Raw genomic sequence first — 24340 nt, forward strand, 5'->3', positions numbered from 1 at the left:
AAACAAGCACTCTTGCTTGGCGATGAAACCAGGCTAAGAAAAAAAAATGGGGCAAAAAGGTGGACTGGATGGAGTTCTTCCTTTTCCACATCAAACTTGTGCAGTAGTCTGTACGCACCGTTGTATGTGTCAGATGAGACGATCATGAGAGCGCGGAATCACCGAGACTTGCGAGAAAGTTACGGTAGACTTTTGGTCAATAAGTGAAAAGAACGGGGGAAAAATAAGGATCGGATCCTAGCATAAGATTGGACTACGTCCAAAACATTAAAAAAAAAAGCACTGCCGTAACATTGTATTTCTACACATGTAAAACAAAAACATATTTCGGCCGACTCATAATAAGTGTCTCAAATCTAATACAAAGTTAGTACAAAACTGTACTAAACCTGAGACACTTATTATGGATCGTATTCTTAAATTTCCAAAACTTATGAAGCACATAGCCAATGGATAAAAACTCACCCTTCTAAATTTTAATTAAAAAAAGATAACCATTTGTGAGCCATGTAAAAATCACAAAACTGGACACAAAACATGATTTGTATGCATGTTGAGAATTATGTTGAGAATTACAAGGAGACGTTCCTACTGATTCTCCGTATGCATGATTTATTGTGTAGTTTTTTAGAACTTAAAATTATACCTTTTTGGTTAAGTTTTTTTTTTCTAGAATTATCCAAGTATTGTATATTGAAGAAGAGAGACTGCAGAGTAGTTACAACGCCCCTAGGGTGTGGGTATCTTACACGCTCACACCTACTCCACACATTGCCCACTAAGCTATCTTCTTCCCGACCTTTGAAAATACCCGCTTGCCACCAAAGTCTACCTTTCATCTCAATCACATGCAGAATGCTCGCGATCTCTGGTCTAGCCCCATCAAAGATAATTGCGTTCCTATGCTTCCAGATTGACCACCACACCAGAATAATACCCGTCGCCAGGTATCGCCTATCCGAAGCAGCAACCCTCATGTCAGACCACCACGCGGCTAAGGAGCTATCACAACTGGGCTGTCATTCCGGTCGTCTCCAAAGCCCTAGAATTTTGAACCAAACTTGACGAGCAAAAATGCATCCAAGCAGGAGATGAGCAATGGATTCCGACACCTAATCACAAAAAGGGCAAAGCGTCGGATGGGGAAAACCTCTTCTCGCCAACCTGTCGGCAGTCCAACAACGGTTCTGCAGCACTAACAACACAAAGAATTGACAACGCATGGCCGCCCTCGATCTCCAAAGCTCCACAGAACAAGGAATAGATTCTCTTCCGCCAAAGAAAGCCGCATAGGCAGAGGAGGCGGAGTAGATGCCGGACGACGTCCACCCCAACCGGAAGGTGTCCACATCAGTCGTAAACTCAATCTGGCCGACCAGCTCCCACGCCACGAGGAACTCAAGAATGGCTTGTTCCGAGAGGTTGGGATCCATGAGCCTCACCCAACCATGCTCACACAAAGCAAGAGGTTGCAGACGTTAAGCATTGGAACAACAGCGGGGCACAGTCCGCGAGACTGTCACAAGGAAGCCACCGATTAGTCCAGAAGGAGACATCCTGCCCACACCCAATCGAGACTGTCATGGCTGCCTCTGCAATTTCACAGGCAGGCGACAGAAGTTGCAGCCGGAACTCCCCCCACGGTTTGTTGGGCTCAACTTTGCGCAGCTAACACCATCTAGCTCAGAGAGCCAGGTTCAATAGCCGTAGGTTAGGGAGACCCAGGGCACCAAACTACTTGGGAGAGCAGACCTTGTCCCAAACCACCAGAGAGTGTCTGCCGCGGGCCTCCTTCCGACCATGCCACAATCAAATTAGTTGAATGTTTGTAGATTTATTTTATGTAGAAACGCAAATGCAAAATCTAAAAGACCCAATAAATGTACATTTAGCAATGATTTAATAATTTGTTTTAAAATTAATCAACTTGATGCAATTGTTACGTCATCTGAAACTTGATGCAATTGTTACGTCATCTGACACGAGTTTGTCTTTCCATCGTCTTAAACATTACGAGTCGATAGTTTGCCCAGCCCTCCACAACTCCTTATCTCCTTGCCGAGCGACCCAGCCCCCTCGCTCTTCGTCCTCCTCGGTCTTCCTCCTCGCTCGAGCGCCTCCACCGCAGGTTAATCTCCCCTTCGATTCTCTCGCTCCCGACCGTTTCTCCTCCCATCACCCCACGAACGGATTCCGCCCTTTAGATCCCCGTTTCATAACCTTCCCCAATTCGTAACTGAGGAAAAAATTAGTGGACCTCCATAATTTCTGGGTGTGCCGGTGCACACGCAGCACACCAGCTAGATTCTCCCATGCGCCACATTCCCCACATCATGACCGACTCTGCATTAGGGAGGAAAATACCTGCGTTCCCCCGGCCTCTTAATTTCCCCTTTTTGATTGGAATTATCTCTTGTCCAGGATGGTGACCGGTTATTTTAAGAAGACGAATTAATTCTTTCCAAGAGAGCAAACTAAGCTGTACTTGATGCAATTAATAGTTTTTTTGTAAACCTGTAGTGCTAACTTCATTTACATGCCTCTCCAGGGAATTGTGCAAGGCCATTTTTATACAAAATGGTTCTCTGTCAAGGCTTATCTGCTGGACATGCCCAACTGTTCGCTTTTCCTGCTGCTAAGCATAAGCCTTTCCTCTTAAGAAGATCGTGCCTTCGTATTCCAGCAGGATCGCTGAGTCCAAAGAGCGTACGGCTTCAATCTGAGAGCAAGAATTTTTCGGTACGAGCTGTGCAAGGTATGCATGTAATGAAATAATTTTCTTCTGGTTAAATTTACTGCAATGTATGATGCATATGCTCTTTTAGACGTGTATGGTAGATCGTCCTTATTCCTTGGGTCTCCAATGCAAAGTTATAGTGCTTGTTTGTTAGATCAAAAGGTAAAGTGTTGTATATTTAAAATGCAAACTTCTTTCTGTTCTTTATACAATATGCTGTCATTCTCTTACCTTCGCATACAAATACGGGGAGGGTTAGTTGCATTTAGTAGATAGCAGTACTTTGTACTCTGGAGTCTGGACAATTAAGTGTCTGTAAAGGTACATCTTTAGAACTACGCTAACACTTTTTTTTAGTCTGTGCATGTCCAAGTGCTAAACTAGAGTATACTATTGAATAATGCAGTTTACTAGTCTAGCGGGGTTCAAAATATGGTGAACTCTGTTCTTCTTTTTTTGTAGCAGAACATCATTGTTCAGAATTTTACAATGTGTGCCATTCTTGTACTGGACTGCAAGTATGATCTACCCTGAAATAATTGCTGTTTATATGCTGATAAATTATTGCATCTTAAACTGCGTGGCTTCTGCTGGAGTATTTTACAGATTACCTTACACTCTTACAGTGTCTAACACTAAATTTGATTTAAACAATTACAGCCTGCTAACAGTTAGAAACTCACAGAAATGATAGCTAAAACTTGATATTGCATAATCTTTAGTTCCCCTTAGCAACAATTTTTTGCAGAAGTAAGCTTCAGGGTTATATGTTGGAATTCTGTAGTACTCCCTCCGATCCATATTAATTGTCGAAATATTACATGTATCTAGATGCTTTTTAGGCATAGATACATCCATATTTGGTTGGATCGGAGGGAGTATGTATTGATATCTAACACAATAACTTGATGGAAAAACTTCGCTGAACTTGTACTTGAACTGCTAGTATAGCATGGCTGAAAATTTGAATTAAACCACTGAAAGACCATCTAAACCTGCAAGGGTGCCACTGCTTGAACATATTGGTATTATTTTAATCATCGAATTTAGCATTGAATTACCATTTCTTTTTCTAATTTCTGGAATGCTCATTTGTACCATCACTGTCTGTGATTCCTAGCAACATCTTGTATGTTCTTGTGAGGACAAAAAATTTATGGACAATTTGCTGCATTAAACACGGTACAAATTGACAGTTCATGATCAAGCCAATGGTGAAATATGAATATTTTCTCATGATGTGTATTTGACTTATCCAGAGTGTTAATCAGTCTAACATATACCATCATAACTTGCGATCCACTTATATTATACTTTAATGTTGGTTAGAATTAATCTTGGAACTGCGGTATATTTACATGAATTGTATGTGTCAGTATGTGTCTTGTTAGGTAGCTTGCTTTGATTTCATTTTGTTACTTGGATTCTGACACTTGATCTGAATTGATAACACTTATTTCTTTGAATAAATTTCACTGTAATTATCAGCTATATCTTGCAGCTGGCACTGATTTTCTTCAAAATGACACGCTCACATCATTTCCGAGGATGAGTTCCATCAATGGAATTCCACCATTATTGACCCAGCACAATCAGTGTCGAAGATCTGAAGTTGGTTGTCGGGCTTCATCTCTAGCATCATTCAGCTATCCTGAGTTGACTGCCAAACCAAGATGGTGGTGGAGAACTCTAGCATGTGTGCCATACTTACTGCCACTCCACAACATGTGGTCGTATGCCGATGTCATCTACCAATTGCACACGTACTTGCAGGGATTTTCATTGGTTTACACCTTTATTGACACCATGACACTGCTCCCGGGGTGGCTCTTGTTGGTGATATTTATGACTGTGTACTTCTTTGTCGTGAGACGGAAGTGGTCACCCCACTTCATGAGGTTCCATGTGATCTTGGCTATCCTCCTAGACACCGGTTCCCAAGCAGTGGCAACGATGTGCACCTGGATGCCCAGCATCGTGTACCAGGGGAAGCCCATGCAGCATTTCTGGATGGCTATTGCTTTCATACAGATCTTCACGGTGCTCGAGTGCATGCGGTGTGCTCTTGCTGGGATGTATCCAAACGTTCCTTTCATATCCCACACAGCTTTTATCCATTCTGATCTGAATCTCTTCAGGTAGCCAACTGCTCACCATACCAGGTTTTGGATATTGGAAGGATGGAAAGGGAGAGGGAGGTGCAGATAGGGTAGTATTTTTGCAATAACTACTTACAGTTCTATCGACAACATTTTGTTTATATTTGCCAGCAATTTGACCTTTTTCTGTTGCAACAAAAACCCAAACGGTACAAGTGTTTTAGGTAACGCTGTTGACCTTGAATTTGACCTTTTTCTGTTGCAATTTGACCTTTTTCAGGTAACGCTGTTGATTGTCGCAGCTGTTGAATTGCTTAAAGTGTTTTAGTTATCTGCAATTTTGTGTCTAGAAACGTGTGAATTCATGTTTCCTCGTGTGCCTTGAATTGAGCCCCAGCTGGCTAAAAACAGTTATCAACCTGTCATCCTTAAGAGCTTGTACAATGGTGTTGCTCTGGAACCTTTTCGTCTGCCACGTTACGGAGTATTTTTTTGTTTGTAATATTACTTCTCTGAACATCGTTTAAGCGCGACTCTGAGAAGCACGAGATGACAACCAATGTTATACGCTCTTTTGGCTATGAAGTGCTGCTATGCACTTGCATCATCAACTATCTTTACCATTTTATAAAGGATGCAGTTTTTAGCACTGAGGAATACAAGAGACAACATATGACGCTACCGTTGTATTTTCTGTTGATTCACAATGTGGTGGAAACCACATCATGGTGAAAACCATGTTCACAAGTTTAAAAAAATGATGTCTATGCAGGAATTTATGTTCTATAAACATGTAAACAACGCAGTTCAAACTAACGTTAATTTCGAAGTCTGGTAAGTCCCCCACCCCACCCACCCACCAACACACACACACCCCACTATCTCTGCAAATGTGATTGATCATCATTTTTAGTTGTTTGAATCTTGCATGAATCTCAGTGATCGAATTAGACGGTTGTTGGCATCGACTTAGAAATAGCTATTTCTTAATCTCCTTAGAAATAGCAAAACCGCATAAATATATACAGAGTATTATTTGGTTGATTTTTCTTAAACTTTGTACACATGATCTCAACATGGTTTAAGCGATAGATAAGCCAAAAATCAGCTACTGCATGGGTTTCTTTTTACTCTGCATGTAACCTTGTACTCTCTCCGTTTCACAATTCTTGTGTTGTTTTAGTGTAAATTTGAACTAAAGTCTAAAACAACGACAAGAATTATGGTACATGGGAAGTATTTTTTTTTAAATAACTGTACATTTGGACTCTCAAAGCCTTATTAACCACTTGATTAAATTTGTACATTTGGACTCCCAAATGATATACGGTATTTATAAAAGCAATCATTAAACTGTTCTAATGAAGCGATAATAAAATAAAAAAGAGCCGAGCCTTTGCAGGAATACTTGTATCAAAATCATTTGTACTCCATAGTGTTAAGGCAAACCGTGGTCTACTTAGTCCAAGTGCCTAATTTTGGAACACAGAATTTTCGCATGATTGTTGTATGAAATAGACGTGAAACCATTTCTCAAGACAAAAACGTGGTGTAGCAGAGTAAACATTGTGTCTAAAGGTCATGAATTTTTTTGTTATCACCCTAAATATAGTTGTGGTGAGAGAGAAAAAGGCGTCCGTATACATAAAAATAGCAGTAATCTGATTTCTGCAGACTAGAAACCCTTTTCTGAATAACATACGTAATCTGAAAACATTATACCATAAGTTATTTCCCGATGCTAAATGCTCGGAGAAAAAAAGAAAGAAAGAACGAGGGCTCGTATACGAATCTTGAATAGTACGGGGATCAAATCAGAAAAGGTGTGGTGCGTTAAACTGCCTCGTACTTTTTTTTACCCCGGCTTTCGCGTTGCAGCCGGCGTCGCGTCTCTTGCCCTTTGCTTGCTCGGAGCTCAAATCGCCGCGGATTCCTTGGCCTCCAAGCAGCGGCCTCACCCCGGCTCGCGCGCGGCCTAGGCATCCCGGATCCTCCTCCGCGGCGACCGATGGCTGCTCTGCTAGCGCCCGCCATCTCCGGCGAGGTACGAACCTTCAACTGACCCTGTGTCGCACGGAAAACCTAGATCGTAAAAGCTGCGTGAGAAATCTGGCTACGTGTAGATCGTAGGAGGTTATAGGGTGTTTCTGTTGGCGCAGTTACACCTTGTTCGTGCTTAATTTGCCTGGTTGGTTCGTTTCGGGGAGACGATTTAGGGGATGGGCTCGCGCCGAATGTGCGAATCATGCTTTGTTTTCCACTAGGAGAGTAGGAGGGTCTGTTAGGGCACAACACCAGCTGCTAGATACAGCACTAAGGGATAACCTATTGTATCCTATTCATCTCATGTCTAGTTGACGCGGAGAGAATTAGAGAAGGTCGCCTTTCCTACCACTGTAGGTGCTCTTTGGATGATGAATTAGTGCAGTTATTTTTGCTCGGTGATTGCAGCGTCTATCTGCCATTGAATTGCCATAGGTAAGGTTGCCATCTACTGCCAGTGCTAGTCGTTTCGTGCTAGTAAATAGTTGAACAGTGCATTATAGGTTAGATGGGAAGTGCTTCATGTTTCATGGACATTAGAACTGCATTGCAATGTATTCAAATTTTATTTGGATTTGATGGGCTCTGTAGATTCAGGATATGGCTGCATTGAGCTTAAAATAGGGGGGCAAGGGGCATGCCGCTAGGCCTGCGAAACTGCATGAAAGCAGTACAAATGTACTGATGACACCAAACAGTACAAAAGCTTGATTCTACCGGTTAACACATTAAAAAATAAACGTTCTGTTCCACTGCTTAGTATAACTATTGACCAAATCAAATTATGCTGGCATAACTGGGTTGGTTGTTCAGGTGGTTCATTTTTGACGATCCAACATCCAAGTGGTTTAACTTGGAACACAGAATTGTAGCATCTGCAGTGGCACTTAGATTTTCTATTTTGGGAGAATTAGGCTGATAAATCTGATTTCTAACTGAGCCAATGATTGTAACTGTAAGTTGTATTACTGTTCTATAACTTGTCTATAACTCGTAAGAATTCTGAATGGATTCTCAATTCTCTGGCCATTTTGTGATATCCAATTCAATATTTATTTGCAAGTTCGAGGTACGCTTTTGCTGAAATCATCAAACTATATTTGGTTTTGTAGGTGGGTTTACGGCTTTTACTGGCCCCATTAAGCTCTAATGTTGTCGTCCGCACAGCCAGGTATACTTCAAATGAAGTAAATTTATTAGCAATGGTTTTAATCTGGCTGTTTATTTTCATGTTCTGCTTCTTATAAGTTGATTGTTTCTTTGTGAAGTTTTTTTTAAATTGTTATGTTTTTGTATTTTCAAGGCAGTTGCATAGAGCATGTTAATGAATTAATTAAGAGCTGTCTGGAATTCATCAGTATTTGTAGTTGATAACTTGCTACAAATTACTTCTATTATCATTATTTCTTGCATATTAGCAGCATCCAGTTAATTATTTTGTCCATGGTGATAGCTGAAAGCAAGTGTAACATCTCGTAGGCATATTCTCATTTCCTAAATTCTAGCTGCGTGAGACAGCATCATCTGCATTATATACTACTCCGTACATTCTTATTGGCTGTTAGGTCTAGGTGGTAATATGCTAATGTGAAGTTACATGATACTCTAGTTGGATGCAACCTATACTTATTCTAGCAAACCCTGTTAAAAAATGAGGGAATTTTCTGTGGTTAAGAAATTCATCATTGTTTATGATCCTCGCTCCATGCTTGTACAGTTGTGCAGTGGGCATTGGTCTACCTGTATATTCTACTTACAGGGCCATAGAAAAGAAAGATCAAGATGAGAAAGAGCGTTTGCTCCTTTATTGGGCAGGTCTGTAAATGATTTATACTATAGTTATTTTTTCAATGATACTGACAAAGCAATTTCTTCAGTTGACATTCTTTATGAAATACTCTATTATTGTACTAGTATTATTTTGCTAAAATAAAAGGTGAAATTACATCACGTCATAGTACCTTTTGAAATTACTTGTAACTTGTCTGGTATCTACAGCCACACTCTCCATTGACTCCAAATGTAATTCAGCATTACTCAATTAGTTTTGATGAAAGTGGTATCTTTGTCAGTCAAGGAGCAACTGCACGATGACACATGAAACACTTTTTTGGATGCTACCAATCATCAAAAGAAAACTTGGCGTACATTAACCCACCTTGTCATCTTGATATGATTGTTTAGTTGATGAAATACCAATATGACTATGGATATTGGTATAAAGACTTCACTGTGATGTATGCGATCTGTATGTACATCTCTAAACAATAGGAAACGAATGAAAATGTTTAGTATGTATGGGTCAAATGAACATTTAACAGGTATCTTCACTGTGTTTTAGTCTAACATATATGGTTAAGGTTTTCTAAATTGGTTGTTGCTTGTTACTTGTTACTTGTAACATTTATGTCCCTATGTTTTGCAGCATATGGATCTTTCAGCATGGTGGAAGTTTTTGCTGATAAGCTTATTTCAAGGTATGGACATTTGATGACATGATGGAACATCAGTTTCTTGTTATTTGTAGCATGATTGGCGATAGGAATGACACTAATGTGGCATCCTTCGTAACCTTTTGGAACTGCTCCTTGTATCTTTGTATCAGATCCCATGTAAGACAAGCTTCATGCAAATATACACACAGAACAAGTGAACATGTCTTACATATGGAAGTGGCTACATCCTTTTTAGGCTGTAACTTATGAGCAACCAAATGATTACAAATTGTGCAAACTATTTTAGTACCACCGCATGGAAGGCTTTTGGTTGCCTAATTTTTTTTTAGTAGCATCAATGAGCAGGACGATCCTGTATTTGTGATTACCCCTCAGCCTGCTACGTGCTTAGTTTTATAAAGCACTGTTGCTTCATGATTTATTAAATTTATGTATGTTATCCTTGAACTGGAACCTTCTGGTTAAATCCTTGATGCAGGATGCATCACAGTTTTGTCTGATTGCTCCTAGTAAGTTACTCCCTCCGATCCATAATAAGTGTTACAAATTTTGTAGCAACTTAACATAAAGTTGTACTAAATCTGAGACACTTATTATGGATCAGAGGGAATAGAATACTGGTATGGAGTGTAATGGCTGCCATACCTCGGTGCGGTGTACGGTTCCAAATACTAAAGGGGACGTGAATGACTGGGTTCTTGTTTTTTGTTTCGCTGACTGGTTCACCGCAGTATGCCCCCTTTTTTGCATGCCTATTTAAATTTATATACTTAGATCTTGATTTCTTAAAAAAAATGTATTCAAAACTAGTTTATCAAACCAGACCGGTATTAGGGCCCTTAAATTTCACGGTTTACTGGAGAAAACTCGAACTGTACAGGTCTAACTGTTCCTGATCCTGATTGGGTATAGAAGTTGTATTGGAAACTTGTAACCAGTGGGCATTGCATTTGAAGCATAAACTCACTTGCTGACAACAACTAATCGTTCTATGCATGTTCTAAGTAAATTTTGTACAACTGAATATATATTCATCCTACTGGAATCTTTCCTGTATAACATTATAGAAAAATGCTGATTTAAAACACTTGGGCTGATATATGTGAATGAAACATTTATTGACTGAAAAGGGTACATTGAGAATCATTTTAGTTAGAAATCCTAAAGTGCCGCCTCTAAATTTCAGGGCAATACTGGAATGCTGCCTTTTGTCTTCTCTAGCATATGTCTTGTAATGATGTATTGCTAACTGATATTGTACCATTGCAGCAAGTTACTCTCAGTCCTTCCTGTCCTGGAAAGTGGAAACTATCTGATCATTTTGTACTCTGTTGCTGTTTTGCAGTGTTCCTCTTTATTACCATGTGAAATTCGCTATCCTTGTGTGGCTCCAGTTCCCTTCAAATGGTGTAAGTCATAAACCAGTTTTGTGTTAGGAGTGTTAATATGTATTTTTCATATTCCTATATGTATGACCGAAAGCTATATTCCGTAATAATTTTTGTTGTTGGTAAAATTACCATATCAGGGAAGTAAAATAAACGAAGCATATGATTTTTAATTATGTTTTGCTGTTATTAATTTAAAGAAGTAACAAATTAGTGTTGAAGAGGATAGACGTATTATATGAATGTCAGCAATGGACTTGGTATAGCGATTTCAATATCAAGAAACGCAAAGGCCAACCCAACTGGGCTGGTTCAAATAATGGTTAGTCGGTTGACATTGTATGATTATGACAGAAAAATGTGCAGTCGTAGGTTTATGTACCCTGCAGTGCAACATTTGATTGTTGGTTACAACCTGAAGCTCGAATCATGATGCATGGCATCTGTTTGTCTATTCATTCCTTGGACCAGTTTTATTTTCACAAATAGCGCTTTAATTAATTGACTGTATAGCTAAAAGCCTGTATAGAGCGTTAAAGTGTTTAGCATCATCCACATGCTTGTGTTGCAAGATTCTGCTCCTTTTCAGCCAGATGATGAAATATTGTTGACTAGAAGTTCAATCTAAATGATCCAGTAGAATCACAGCCTTCTATATACTGACAGGTGTTCTTTTTTTAACTTACAGGGATCAAAGCATGTGTACAGAAGATACCTGCGGCCGTTTTTCCTGAAGCATCAAGCAAAAATTGATAGAATTCTGAATATTATGTCCAAAGAACTTGTAAGCGTGTCTTGGTCTTCATGTCATCATGCATATTTTAGAGTATATACCACTAATGGATATAATATTGTCACAAACAAACCAGACGAAGTTTGTGAGCAACCATGAAGACGAAATCCGTTTCGTAGAGAACTTGGCTATCAGAGGTGCTACAACAGGTACAGATCGGGAAGTAGATCCTTTTATGATTTGAGAGAAAAAAAAACAGCATGCTTGTGCAAACAATGCTTAAAATTGGATATTTGGGTGTACATATTAAATATCTAGTAATAAATTGGGGCCCTAACTTGTTCTTAAGCATTGATTTCTATGGGTTGATCTCTACAAGTCTGTTTGCCTCAAGCCCTCAATATAATCTCCCATGTGCATATTGTTTAGCCTATGATGCCTACCCCTTATTTTATTTTTTTCAACTTCCATCTTGCCGAAGGCCTCAACCATTTTCTGCACTCGTAATATTTGAACTATAGGCAACCTTTTCACTATCTTAAAACTGTATACTGCCATGTCTTTTCTTGTTGTATAATATGTTCTCTCGTAGAGTTATTATTTTCACAAGTATAATATCCCTCTGCCTCCATACCTGCAATTGCACCATGCGGCTTCATGTTTTTCACATTAAGAACTCCAAATTTTAAGTTGAAGTAATTCTGGGTTGCTTGTGCTTGGAACAGCAAGTTATATAGTAAATGGTGTCGACCAACCTGGACAACCAGAAGAAGTTAACACAGCCGAAGGCCCGAATTCAACTGCTACGGAAGAAGCCGACACACCGAGAGGCGAAACTCGAGCTTGACTGTTTGTCTCTGCCAAATGTATCTTGTGCAGCAAGTACCATCTTGTTGGATATGCTGCAGAAATGAACCTTTAGGTCATCCAGCTCGTCAGTTGAATGTGAATATGTTATCTCTTGAAAAATCAGCTTGAACTATGTTTCAAGCTTTAGGAGGGGTACTGCACACTTTGTACACTACGGTGCCACAAAAAATTGAGCACCAGTTTGTGAGAGACCATATGAAATTGACTGGAGTATGAAAATGTAGTTTCACAACTTGGGTTGTCGATTTCATTTCATTTGTAGGTTTTGATTCGTATCTAAGTAACAAGTCTCCAGAAGATGGAATCATGAATACAACCGATGTTTGTGGAGTAATTTCTTTAGCAAGGAATCTTTTTTGGCGCATATTAGCACCGAATCTATAGTTCGCAATTCTAAGAAGGTTCTTAACACAACTCAGGAAGGAAACGTTCCACACATTCATGTGTAAATAGATAAATGAGTTGATGAAAGACTATCTGCCGATCAACGTTGACTCTCTAATACGACAAGATTGTACCTACGATACGCGGTACAAAGTCTAGAATTTGCTGAAACGATGCGTAATGGTAGCTGAAAGCTTGAAACTTGCTTTGGACCAAAACCTGTCGCTGAGCTTGCATTTGACCGGACCGCCCTCACGTTTTGTTGTTGGAAGGAAGGAGGCGGCTTTATTCGTCATCTCTCTGACCAGTATGGTAGTTGGACAAGAAGAAAACAATGTTGGAGCAGCTATGGTACGTATATATGTATGATATAATGCCGCCGGGCGAATATTCAACATTGAACCAATGTTTTCTGTTCTTTTCAAAGTTTGAACTAATGAGTTTTTTTATTTAACCCAAGAAAAGACAATCTTTTTCCAACAAAAACGGATCTTCGTAGAGAAAAGAAGACCGATGACCTGCCGACTCGAAACCCAAACCCGTCATAGAAAGAAGAAACTAACGACCCGCCGCCTCAAAATCCTAATCCCGGTCGCCTATGACTAAGAAAAAGAAAAAAGGAGTCACCGTTCCTGCAAAAGAAGAGACAGATGTATGCCTCAAGTCTTTTTTGTAAGAGGAGTATTTTTTTGGTTAAGTTCTGCTACTCCGTACTTTATTTAGTTTAAATTTTGAACTAAATACCGAAGCACCCACAAAAACTACCTTAACATGGCCTTCAGGGACATCCAGAAACAACAATGAACCATGTCACAGGCTAATGATGTCCTGCTCCATGTTCCTGATGGTATCACAGCAAAAGCATACATGGACTTTTTGCATAGCCTTAAATCTAGCTATGCAGCTTGGCTGCAATCGTCTGGAGTAGTTTTTAAGTCGCTGCTGCGGATACGGAGTGCTGGCTTGTCGCTTGTGTGTTCTAACACTGTCCTTGAGAGCCAAATTCCGTCGCTGATGCCTGATGGTATAGCGAGGAATGCTAGGAACCTCAGACTCTGTGGTTAAAGGATCCGTCAGGTTTTCTTTTACCTGTTCTGGTGCAAGATGAAACAACCATGTATTTCGAACCATGCCTCCCTGGTGGATATACAAAGGATTCGGTTTTGCCCGTGCAAACGCGTCATAGACACTCACAAATGTATGGTAAGATCTCCACGGTCAAGGAAAAGACTTGGTCAGATATCCCCGTACAAACCTTCAAGTAACAATGTTCCTCGAAAGCATTCTGTGAGTAAATAGAATCCTTTTGTGCGTACTCGAAAGCATTCTATTTCTACATACAAAATGCACCATCTGTCGGAAAACAAGAATTCTACCCGCAAAAAAAGGAAAACATGTAAGAATTCGAACAGTTTCAGCTCGTGGCTAAATGTTGGGTCGTAGCTTAGCATATGCAATTGGTCGAACGGCTTCGGCTTGTAGCTAAAAGTTGGATCGTACCCCAGCAGTTCCAGAAGGACAGAAAATAGACAGGCATGATACATAACATTTCAAATATGCAAATTTCCCATGGACAATCGATAGAATAACACATATTACACTCACTTTGGAATATAATGATAATGATATTACTCGAACAACTGCATCTCTTTTAGATCTACAGTATAGTATTTGCTTTCATATCCATCCGTGCATGCAGCATTTTGATTGTTCTGACTTCAGAATTAGGCTAAGACCACAGAGAGAAATGCAAAAACCATGAGATCTGACTCCTTTCCAGAGTCAAACCCAACAGCATGAACACAAAACATAGAATTAGTAGCAGAAAACAAATGGCATTCAACCAGGCAAAAATTGACTAAATTAACAATGTTTTCATAAAATTGTTCATTTTGATAAAGAATGAGCAATCCTAATCTCTTGTCAGCAAGAGACCTTGAACACATAATAACCCATGGTGGAGTATATAATTTTTCTTACCATGGAAATGGAATAAAAATCCGTCTGAACTAATCAAAAGAATACTAGTTAGGACCCTGGTGAAGTAAAACATGTTTACCGATGCTCCTGAACTGCTTTCAGCTACCAATCTGTGACCGGATGTTCTGTTGAACACCACCATCTCTGACTTTGCCACCAAAAATTCAAGAATAAAAAAGAATATTTATTATTTACTAGGACCAACTATTCTTTGGTAAAACGATGGTTTCATCCGCTTGTGGACTTCACAGCCTCCTTCAATCACTTCTGATCCATGTGCTGCTCAAGCCAAGCACCAATTGCAGTCTGATCCAACAAATCAGCCTGATTGTTCCAGTCTGTCCTGTTCGTCGATCCAGAAGCTAAGCCGCCTGCATTGCCCAGCATTTCACCCCTCCGGCCATTCGGTGACTGTCCCCACGACACATCCGGCTCCTTTTCTGCAAGCCCTGATTGCTCAGGGCGTCTCAGGCGAACCAGCTCATCACCATCAACACCCCAGTCAACCTTACCCATTGGGGAACCCATATTGCCCCATGAAGAGTTAGAATTCCGTGGTGAACCCGTGGATGGCAGCTGGTGCTTGTTCAGGGAGGCAAACTGTTCAAACATCTCACGCTGAGTGTGAGAGGCCCCAAAACGAGCACTTAGGGGCGATGTTGGCTCCATAACCCGAGGGGACCGAGGAGACATGCCACCGATTGGAGAATGGACAAGCGCTGATGGATCAAGACCCCTTGGTGAGTACAATCTGTTGGTGTTAACTGGTGAGAGGAGACCCTTCTGCTGATGAAGCTTGTTAAGCATGGCTGATTTGTGAGCTGGTGAGTAGACTGAGTGAGCTTGGTCATTAGTGAACCTTGGCGACATTGCTAGGTCTGAAGCATACATGTCTTCAAGGGTAGATGGGGCGATTGCTGTTGGTCTGACGCTAAGGCCAGTAGAAAGGCGGGGTTGGGGACGGCTGCTGGATGGGAGACAAAGTGCTCCAAGGTACTGTGATTCCCAATCGAGGAGCATGCCAAGATCCTCAGCAGTAGCATCTCTTGCATTGAAAGAAGAACGCAGCCTGCTACCTTGAAGCCAATGAGGAGCAGTACCTCCACCGTTGCTCCCAGCAGATGGTGACCCAGGCGGTGGCCCAAAGTGCCTGGGAGATCCTTGAAGAAGCCCGAGCTGGGCAGCTGCACTCATATCAATAGATGAAGTTGCACGGGGAGATAGGAGACCAGCACCGCTATTGTGAGGCACATGGCGGAGCTCCTCTTCATCATGTGCAAAGAAGCAGATGCGGCGGGCGCAGGCTGCTCCCTCTTTGCAGAGCCTGGTGCGATACTGTGTCGGGTGGAGCCAGCTCTCGAAGACGCCATGGGAGAATTCACAGTTGTCGCCACTAGGACAGCCACCGGGGCGCCGGAAGTTGGGGCAAGGCACCGCAGTGTACGGATGCTTACGAGGATCACGGCGGCGGGCATTCTCGCCAGGGTGCACGAAGGGGCACTCGGTCCAGTCATGGGAGTAAGCACGGGAGCACGGACGCACCTTGAAAGCGTACATGCGGAACTCGTCCGAGGCATAGACGCTGCTCTTGATGTCTGGCAGCGTCGGATCCACGGGATACTCCTTCTTGCCCCGATCCACGGTGATAGGAGACAGCGACGACGGCGACCTGTTGCCCTCGTCATCTGGTGAGGACGAGAGCGGCGGGGAAGACGCTCCAGACGCCGCCGAGGTAGCCACGGCAAGCGCACGGCGGCGGCCGAGAAGCATCTCGAGATCTCCCAGGGCATCTGGCGAAGCAGGAGGAGCTCTGATGACGTCGGCCGGGAAGCGGCCGGCGCAGTCGGGGGTGGCCAGGTCGGCGCCAGCGTCCAGAAGCATCTTGACGACCGGAACAGCGTTGGAGGAGCCCCCTGAGGCGGCGCAGTGAAGCGCGGTGAAGCCGTCGACGCCGGGGCGACGGGCTACATCGACGTAGCCACTCAGGCCGAGCAGCAGCGAGACGACCCGTGCGCTGCCGTAGGTGGCCGCGACCATCAGAGGCGTCCGCGGTTCGTAAGCCTTGCTCCGGCCATACCACAGGCCGACCTCATCGGCCAGCTCCGCCGCCTCCTCGCCTGCCAGTTCAAGCGCCTCCCTCATCCCGTCAACATCATCCGCCGCCGCGAGCTCAAGCAGCGCCGCCAGCTTGTCCCGCCGCCCGCCGCCCGCGACCTGCGCACGCGCGGGATCAGGAAGGTCGCCCATTGCCGCTGCTACTAGTACTCAACAGGGGAAAGCTCAACACATCTGCAAAAGAGGCAAGCGCAGGAGGGGGGGTTATATAGATTCAGCAGCAGCAGGAGGAGATAACCCCGGAATCGAGATCAGGAAATCGGCGAATAAGGAAGGCGAGAAAAAAAAGGAAAGATGTGGGGGGAGGGAGAGACCCAGACCCAGCTCGACGAATCGGAGCTCTGTCTCCTTTGGAAAGCGGCCAATCAAACCCAATCCGGAGAGCACCGGGAGCAAATCGCCGATCCGAACACCGGAATCGACGGGAGGGAGGAAGGAAGGGATTACTAGGGAAGCAATAAATGAGCAGTAACCATTTACCTCCCGCCGCGGCACGATCCAAATCCAATCCCAATCCAGCCCAGCCCAGTCGGATCCGGAGGCGGACCCCTCTTCCTCCCTCCTGCCCGGCAGTAACCGGCGGCGGGGTAGCGTCTCCCCTCGCCGGAGAAGAGAAGCGAAACGGAACCGCCTTGGGGAGCGGAGCAGGGAAAGAGAGAGGAGACAGCGAGGTGGGGGGAGGAGGAGGACTCGCAGTTTACTGGTGGTGGTGGCGAGGAGTTAAATTGTCTCATTCCTCGGGCACCGCGACCCTCTTCACCCTCAGCCGTCTAACCCACCACCTCCCACAGCCGCCGACACGGTAGCCCCACGTAACCCCGGGTCCACGATGTCACTGAGACGGTTAGAAAAACGTCAGGTATCGGCCCGGGTCGAGATTTTTATACAGGAATTTACTGTGCGGTGGGGCCTACCAGGGGGATTCAAACAGGCGGGTGCCGGTGGAAATTGCTGACCGCTCGCGTCGGGGTGGGGTCGGGGCGGCTGCTGCCCGCTGACACGCGGCGGCGCATCGGGCCGTCGGGGCTGTGCACGGACGGGCAGGATCGTGCGGGGCAGGTGGCGGACGTGAGATTCGGCGCCGAAAGCCTCGGTTGTATCTATCCCCGTCGTACGGAGGAGGGAGGTCGGCTCGAGAGAGAGAAAAAGAAAGAAAGAAAGGTCGTCGTCGGTGACCTCCCGCGCCCGCTGCGCCCGGTGCACTGGACCCAGTGCACTGTGTTAGAGTTTGAAGATATTCGGTTCAACAAGAAAATCCTAGACAGAGAGAATTAGTTTTGCTGTTCTTATCTCTCTCTTTAACCTTGTCTCGTGTATCTCAAGTTCTCTATCTTTCCCGTTGCTAACGGTTTGTAAACAAACTCTGTAATCTTCTTTCCGGTGGATACACCGGCATATAAATAAACACCACGCGGCCCTGAGAAGGGTAACACGCTTACATCAAAGTTTATATGGTATCAGAGCCTTCCTCTTCCACCTACATCTGATTCCAATCTCGTCGCTTCCATGGCTTCATCAGGCTCGACGATTCCTTCTCTCGGTCAGGTGTCTGAGAAACTCACGAGGGAGAATTATCTCCTGTGGAAGGCACATATCCTTCCATCAATCCGCGGTGCTCAGATCTATGGCTACCTTGATGGCACGATTTCTGCACCAGCGCAAGAACTCACGGTTGAGAAGGCGGACAAGACCGTCGACAAGCAACCGAACCCAGCCTATGCGGCATGGGTTACTCAAGACCAGTTGCTCCTGTCCCATCTGCTCAACAATCTCACCAAAGAGGTGTTGACGCAGGTGATCTCCCTGCAGACCTCCCATGAAGTCTGGTCGGCGCTCGAGAACATGTTCTCGTCCCAATCCAGATCGCGGGTGAACAATCTCCACATCATGCTCGCCAACGCCACCAAAGGTAATATAACAGTGGCAAATTACTTTTCCAGGATGACGAGCCTCGGAGATGAACTTGCAGCAGCCGGCAAACCACTCTCGGAAGACGAGATGGTGTCTTGCATACTGGCGGGGCTCGATGTCGAGTACAACCCGCTGGTGTCCGCACTGGAGGCCAAGACCGACGCCATCACGCTCGGCGACCTCTACTCCCATATGTCGAACTTCGACACAAGGATGGAGCTGCTACAAGGTGGCTTTGGCAGTGGCTTCAAGTCATCTGCAAACGCTGCTGCAAAAGGACGCGGCGGCTACCGGGGGCGAGGAGGACCGCGAGGCCGCGGCAACCGCGGCGGACGCACCAACAACTCTAGCAACACCAACAAAGGACCACGACAGGGTGGTCCAAGCGGCAGCAACGGGCGCAACAACGACTCTCGACCTGTTTGCCAAATCTGCTCCAAGACAGGCCACACCGCCATAGAGTGTTGGTGGCGTTTTGATGAAGACTACCAAGCTGAAGAGAGGGTTGCTGGATCAGCAAACACCTCGTCCTATGGAGGCGATACCAGTTGGTACACCGATAGCGGTGCCACTGATCACATCACGGGGGAGCTAGAGAAGCTCACCATCCGTGACAAGTACATGGGGCAAGACCAAGTGCATACCACAAGCGGAGCAGGTATGAGAATTAATCACATTGGTCAATCATCTATTTGCACCCCTAATCGTGATCTTAAACTTAAAAACATACTCCATGTTCCACACACATCAAAAAATCTGCTTTCTGTTCATCGCCTTACCAATGATAGTAATATCTTTATTGAGTTTTGGCCTCGGTACTTTTTGATTAAGGATCAGGCAACGAGGAGAACAATCTACAGAGGCAGATGTAGAGGAGGTCTCTACCCCTTAGTTCCCTAGCATCGGCAGTTCAATAAGCAAGTGTTTGGTGTCACCAAGTTATCTTCGTCGAGGTGGCACAGTCATTTAGGCCATCCTTCTTTTTCCGTAGTTCAGCAAGTGCTTAGCAATAATGATCTCCCTTATGTTGGAGAATTATCTAGTGAGTCAGTGTGTGATTCTTGTTGGTGTGCCAAAAGTCATCAACTACCATACCCCATCTCCAGTAGTATATCTACAGTTCCATTAGAGTTGATTTTCTCTGATGTTTGGGGACCAGCTCCTACCTCTGTTGGGAGATTTTCTTATTATGTGAGTTTTATTGATGATTTTAGTAAATACACCTGGATCTATCTCATTAAAAGAAATCTGATGTCTTTGAGGTGTTTCACAATTTCCAAGCACTTGTTGAACGAAAATTTGGTCGAAAGATAATTGCTATGCAATCTGATTGGGGAGGAGAGTATGAGAAATTAAACTCCTTTTTCTAGAAAATAGGCATATCTCACGATGTTTCCTGTCCACATGCCCATCAACAAAATGGGTCGGCAGAAAAAAAGCATCCACACATTGTCGAAGTAGGTCTGGCTTTGCTAGCCAACGCCTCAATGCCCTTAAAGTATTGGGATGAGGCCTTCTTAGCAGCCACATATCTCATCAACATGCTTCCAAGCAAAGTTATAAACTTTCAAACCCCTCTTGAGCGTTTATTCGGCACAAAACCAGATTATACCTCCCTTCGTATTTTCGGTTGTGCTTGCTGGCCGAATCTTCGGCCATACAATACAAGAAAACTTTCCTTCCGCTCTAAGCAGTGCACGTTCCTTGGTTACAATGCCTTACACAAAGGGGTCAAGTGTCTTGATGTTCAAACCGGTCGCATTTATATTTCTCGGGATGTTGTTTTTGATGAAATTGTTTTCCCTTTAAAATCCCTTCATCCCAATGCCGGCCAACTTCTTAGGAAAGAAATCCTACTTCGTCCTGAACACCTTCACTCCTTTGATCATGGGGGCGAAAATAATGATGATGATCAAGTTGTGATTAATAGTCATGCTACTAACCCTGCTACTAATCCTGTTTGTGAGCCTATGGAGCCTACAGGAAATCCAGCAGAAAATCATGGCGCAGAAAATATTGGGTATAATCTTCGCGTAACCCAAGCAGTAACCGGCAGATCCCAGGAGGATTCGGGTGGCAGTGGCAACAACAGTAGCTCCAGATCTGATGCAGATTCTCCTATGTCAGGCGGCAGTAGCGGCAGTACTTCTCCCGTGGCGCCTGCACCCGCTTCGCCCGTATCATCGCACGCCACGCCAGCACTCTCCACCGACAGCAGCAATAGCGCGTCAATGAGATCTTCTGCGGCTCAATCCAGCACGGCTGGATCATCTGCATCATCATCTCCGGTGCAGCCGCAACCTACATCAGTTCCAGCAGGAAATCAAGCAGTACCAGATCTACGTGTGACACGTTCCCGGCATGGTATTGTGAAGCCTGGATCTCTCGCCGGAGACAGAGAAGAAAGGCAAAGGGGAAAGGGGATCTTGAGCAGCATCAATCCAAGAAGAAGCATCTCAAGTGAGATGGGGAAAAACTTACTGGGGAAAGTATACATCACACATACTCCCCCTCCCCTCCCCCTCCGGCTGGCAACGCCGGCGGAGGAGAGGAGAGGGGGAGCAGGCATCTCCGACGGCACTAAGCCAACCAACTAACTCAAGGAACTGCTACTAGCAGGAGCAGAGGAAGAGCGGTATGCTGGCAGTGGAAGAGAGAAGAGACGAGCGTCTAGTCCCCCCCTGTTTACGTAGGTAGGCGTTACTCGTTAGACAGACAGTCAATCACAAACACAGGGGCTGATTGCCTGATTCTAGAGTAATCAACGCTTGCGGCTCCCGAGCCTTTCTTCGCACCTTGATTTTTCAGCTCAAATCATATTTCTTGTATCCCACCCCCTCGTTCTAACAAAAAAAAAATTGACAACCCTTGGTCTAACAACTTGTTGTTTGGATCTAAGCATTTAGGCTTTGTATTGGACATTGATGTTGTGTAACTCCCAAAATTTAGAGTATTGGACTGGTCTAAATATTCATCCATCTCATTCGGGCTCAGTATTGACTACCAGTACACAAGGCGAATTTGGATCCAGCCCAATTCCAAGCAAAATAACTCAACATCGTTGGGTATTCGGGATTTGCGTACCCTTCGACCTGCGACCCACTTACTCGACTCAAAATATCCATGTCCCTGATTCCTTCCTCGGTGCCTCCCTCCTTTCTAAAGACGACAATCTCCACCTCCACCCTATCCCCACCCCGTACCTCATCCCTGACTTCCCGACGACAGTGCGAGTGCCAGCGACGGCATAGGTAGCAGCGTCACATCCTCACAGTGGTGGCGGCTCGGCACTAGTGAGATCCGCCTCTAATCATGTTTAAATTTCGCCAATGTTTGAATATTTTTTCTATTTTGAGCAATTATCTGGTCAATCGTTGGGATGCTGCAAATGATGGAAATTGGAGCAAATAATGTTGTAAGTTAGGTATCATGCCAAAATGCGCCAACATTGGAGATTAATGTCGATGAAGGAGCACTCAAGAGGAAGATGAGCATTTGGCCCAGCCCACGGTGCTAGGGCGGTATGGGCTAACACCATGGGGAAGTTGGGGCAACACGCGCCCCGCTATGGAGAGCCATGATACATCGAAAACGTATCGCACCTTTTGAATTCTAATGTTATGTTTTTTTCTTCATAAAATCAATTGTCTGGAGAATGAACCCCTAATCTCTGATGGAATCTAAAATTTTCATTGTTTCTATGTTTGCACGCAAGAAACTTCTAGGACTCAGATGAAACATGGCAACGAAGACATGCGTGGGTGTACAGAAATATTGTGCAAAAGTCATGGCTCGACCACGCAAAAGGTATCGGGGTGGTTGGCTGAAAGGACATTTCTCTCCTAAGTGTTTTGGTGGTGACGACAACGTGTTTTGTTATCTAATCTTGTGCTAAGCATTTCAGGGTTTATAAAGAACTCGACACAAGATGAATTGTGGACCCTCAAAAAGGAAAGAAGCGTAGTGATGTTTAGCGGCTTTTTCAGTTGATTTGAGTCGTAGGACATCCGTACTATTAAGAGGGGATCCACAAGGGAAGGTAACGGGTGAATCAATTTCACGTACACATCTAAACCAAATTGCACCCACTAAAAAGCCTACCCAATAAGGTGTGAGAAGAAAACATTTTTCAGAGTGTTGTTTTGGCATTTCTGGCTCACAGGCGGCGGAAGTTCCGGGTGAACTTCCGCCCGAACTTCCGGGTGCTCTCTGTTAGTCCCGTGGGAATATGCGGAACTTCCGGTGAATATTCGGAACTTTCGGTCAGCCGGAAGTTCCGGCTATCCAGCGGAAGAGCCGGCCTATCCCGACCAGTGCCTAACGGCTCGATTTTTGGGTGCCCAACGAGCCAACTGAGCAAGCAAGCAGCCAAGAACACCTCAAGCTTAAATATCCAAGATCTCCCTCCCTAGCCACTCATAACTCTTGATTCTTTGTGGATTGGAGGAGAAGATCTTGATCTAAGGTTTCACCAAGTCAAAAAGTTGATTCCCCATGTTTTCTTTGTGGATTTCGTTTCTCTTGGGTTGTTGGGAACCCTAGACGGAAGCAGTCAACTCGAGCTCTCCCTTGGTGTTTGAGGAGCTCGGGGCTTGGATTGGGAGCCTCCGATTGAGTTGTGGAGTTTGCCCCGGTCAAGTTTGTGGGACGGAGACGGCCCGTCGGGAGGACATGGGGCGCTTCTCCGTCTCCGCCTGGATTGCTAACCCAGACGAGATTGCCAAGGAGATGGTGATCGGAATCCCCGAGCCGTTCGACCCGGATCTTGGGGGGAATGACTTGTTTCTCTCGCCGGAGGACTCCATTCCGGAGGGTGTAGAGGTGCTGGATTACTCCGTGATAGTTCACCTCCTCTGCACTGAAGACCGCAAGAACTCTACCGACCGTTCTTCCTTCGGTGGTGGTGGCGACTCCTCTGACGGCGGCGGTGAACCGGACAACGACCCGGGCAGTGGACCCTCTAGGAGGAAGCCCAGGACGCACGTCTTTCCTTACCGGCGAGGAGTGGTGGATGGCTCGGAGGTGTCTCGGGGTGCTGGCCCCACCCCAGCGACGCAGGCCGGGGGTGGGGTGGGGGGGGCTCGGCCGGGGCACGCCTGGCGGTGGTACCGCCGGCGACTGGCTCGCCTGGGCTGGCAATTCCGGCGCCTCCGCGAATTCAAATTCAAGCACCTAGTCAACAAAGTGGTTCGGGGATGGGCCCAGATTCCCCTGTGAAAGAGATGCAGCTGACGGGAGCGGATGACTCCGCTTTCCTGTGTGGAATGTTCCCCACTTTTGAAAGCTGCAGTTTGGACCCCATGGTGGCAGAGGACCCGATGGTGCAGGAGTTTGACTTTTTGTTTGCGAGGAGTGATCAGGCCGCAGAGTTTAGGGAGGCTCCTAGCCCGGATCAACAGTCGGGCTCGTTGGGCCTGCTTCCTTCCCTGGGCTCGAACCCATCGCTGGGCCTGGTGCATGGGGAGGCTCCTGGGCCGGATCAGCAGTTGGGCTCGTGGGGCCTACTTCCTTCACTGGGCTCGAACCCATTGCTGGGCCTGGATCTTGGGGACTCGGTGGACTCCTCTGCGGATCCGCAGGTGGAAGAGCCCGTTATGGATTTGTTCAGAGTGGATATCTCTCCT

At 45.0% G+C, this 24340-nt stretch overlaps 3 protein-coding genes across 4 annotated transcripts; 2 read left to right on the forward strand and 1 right to left on the reverse strand.

Annotated features, from left to right (window-relative positions):
• Positions 1–1998: 1998 nt before the first annotated feature.
• On the forward strand, positions 1999–5296 carry LOC104584251 (protein TIC 20-I, chloroplastic). Its single transcript, XM_010238466.3, has 3 exons — positions 1999–2128; positions 2549–2755; positions 4239–5296. The coding sequence occupies exons 2-3, from the start codon at positions 2578–2580 to the stop codon at positions 4877–4879; spliced, it is 819 nt and encodes a 272-aa protein (XP_010236768.1). The 5' UTR covers positions 1999–2128; positions 2549–2577; the 3' UTR covers positions 4880–5296.
• A 1394-nt stretch (positions 5297–6690) lies between these two features.
• On the forward strand, positions 6691–12660 carry LOC100838066 (HVA22-like protein k). The gene is made up of 8 exons (XM_003562854.4): positions 6691–6880; positions 7992–8050; positions 8597–8694; positions 9305–9356; positions 10681–10744; positions 11412–11507; positions 11593–11665; positions 12182–12660. The coding sequence occupies exons 1-8, from the start codon at positions 6845–6847 to the stop codon at positions 12301–12303; spliced, it is 600 nt and encodes a 199-aa protein (XP_003562902.1). The 5' UTR covers positions 6691–6844; the 3' UTR covers positions 12304–12660.
• Positions 12661–14548: 1888 nt separating this feature from the next.
• LOC100838970 (zinc finger CCCH domain-containing protein 50) lies at positions 14549–17507 on the reverse strand. Of its 2 annotated transcripts, none has more exons than XM_003562857.4 (2): positions 17286–17507; positions 14549–16979 (listed from the first exon to the last, which is right to left on the reverse strand). In XM_003562857.4, the coding sequence occupies exon 2, from the start codon at positions 16935–16937 to the stop codon at positions 14952–14954; it is 1986 nt and encodes a 661-aa protein (XP_003562905.1). In that variant the 5' UTR covers positions 16938–16979; positions 17286–17507; the 3' UTR covers positions 14549–14951. The 2 variants fall into 2 exon arrangements, with proteins under 2 accessions (XP_003562905.1, XP_024312449.1); XM_024456681.1 differs by lacking the exon at positions 17286–17507 and adding an exon at positions 17126–17144.
• Between the last annotated feature and the right edge of the window lie 6833 nt (positions 17508–24340).

The sequence above is a fragment of the Brachypodium distachyon genome, chromosome 1 (assembly GCF_000005505.3).
Source record: "Brachypodium distachyon strain Bd21 chromosome 1, Brachypodium_distachyon_v3.0, whole genome shotgun sequence".
NCBI classification, from domain to species: domain Eukaryota; kingdom Viridiplantae; phylum Streptophyta; class Magnoliopsida; order Poales; family Poaceae; genus Brachypodium; species Brachypodium distachyon.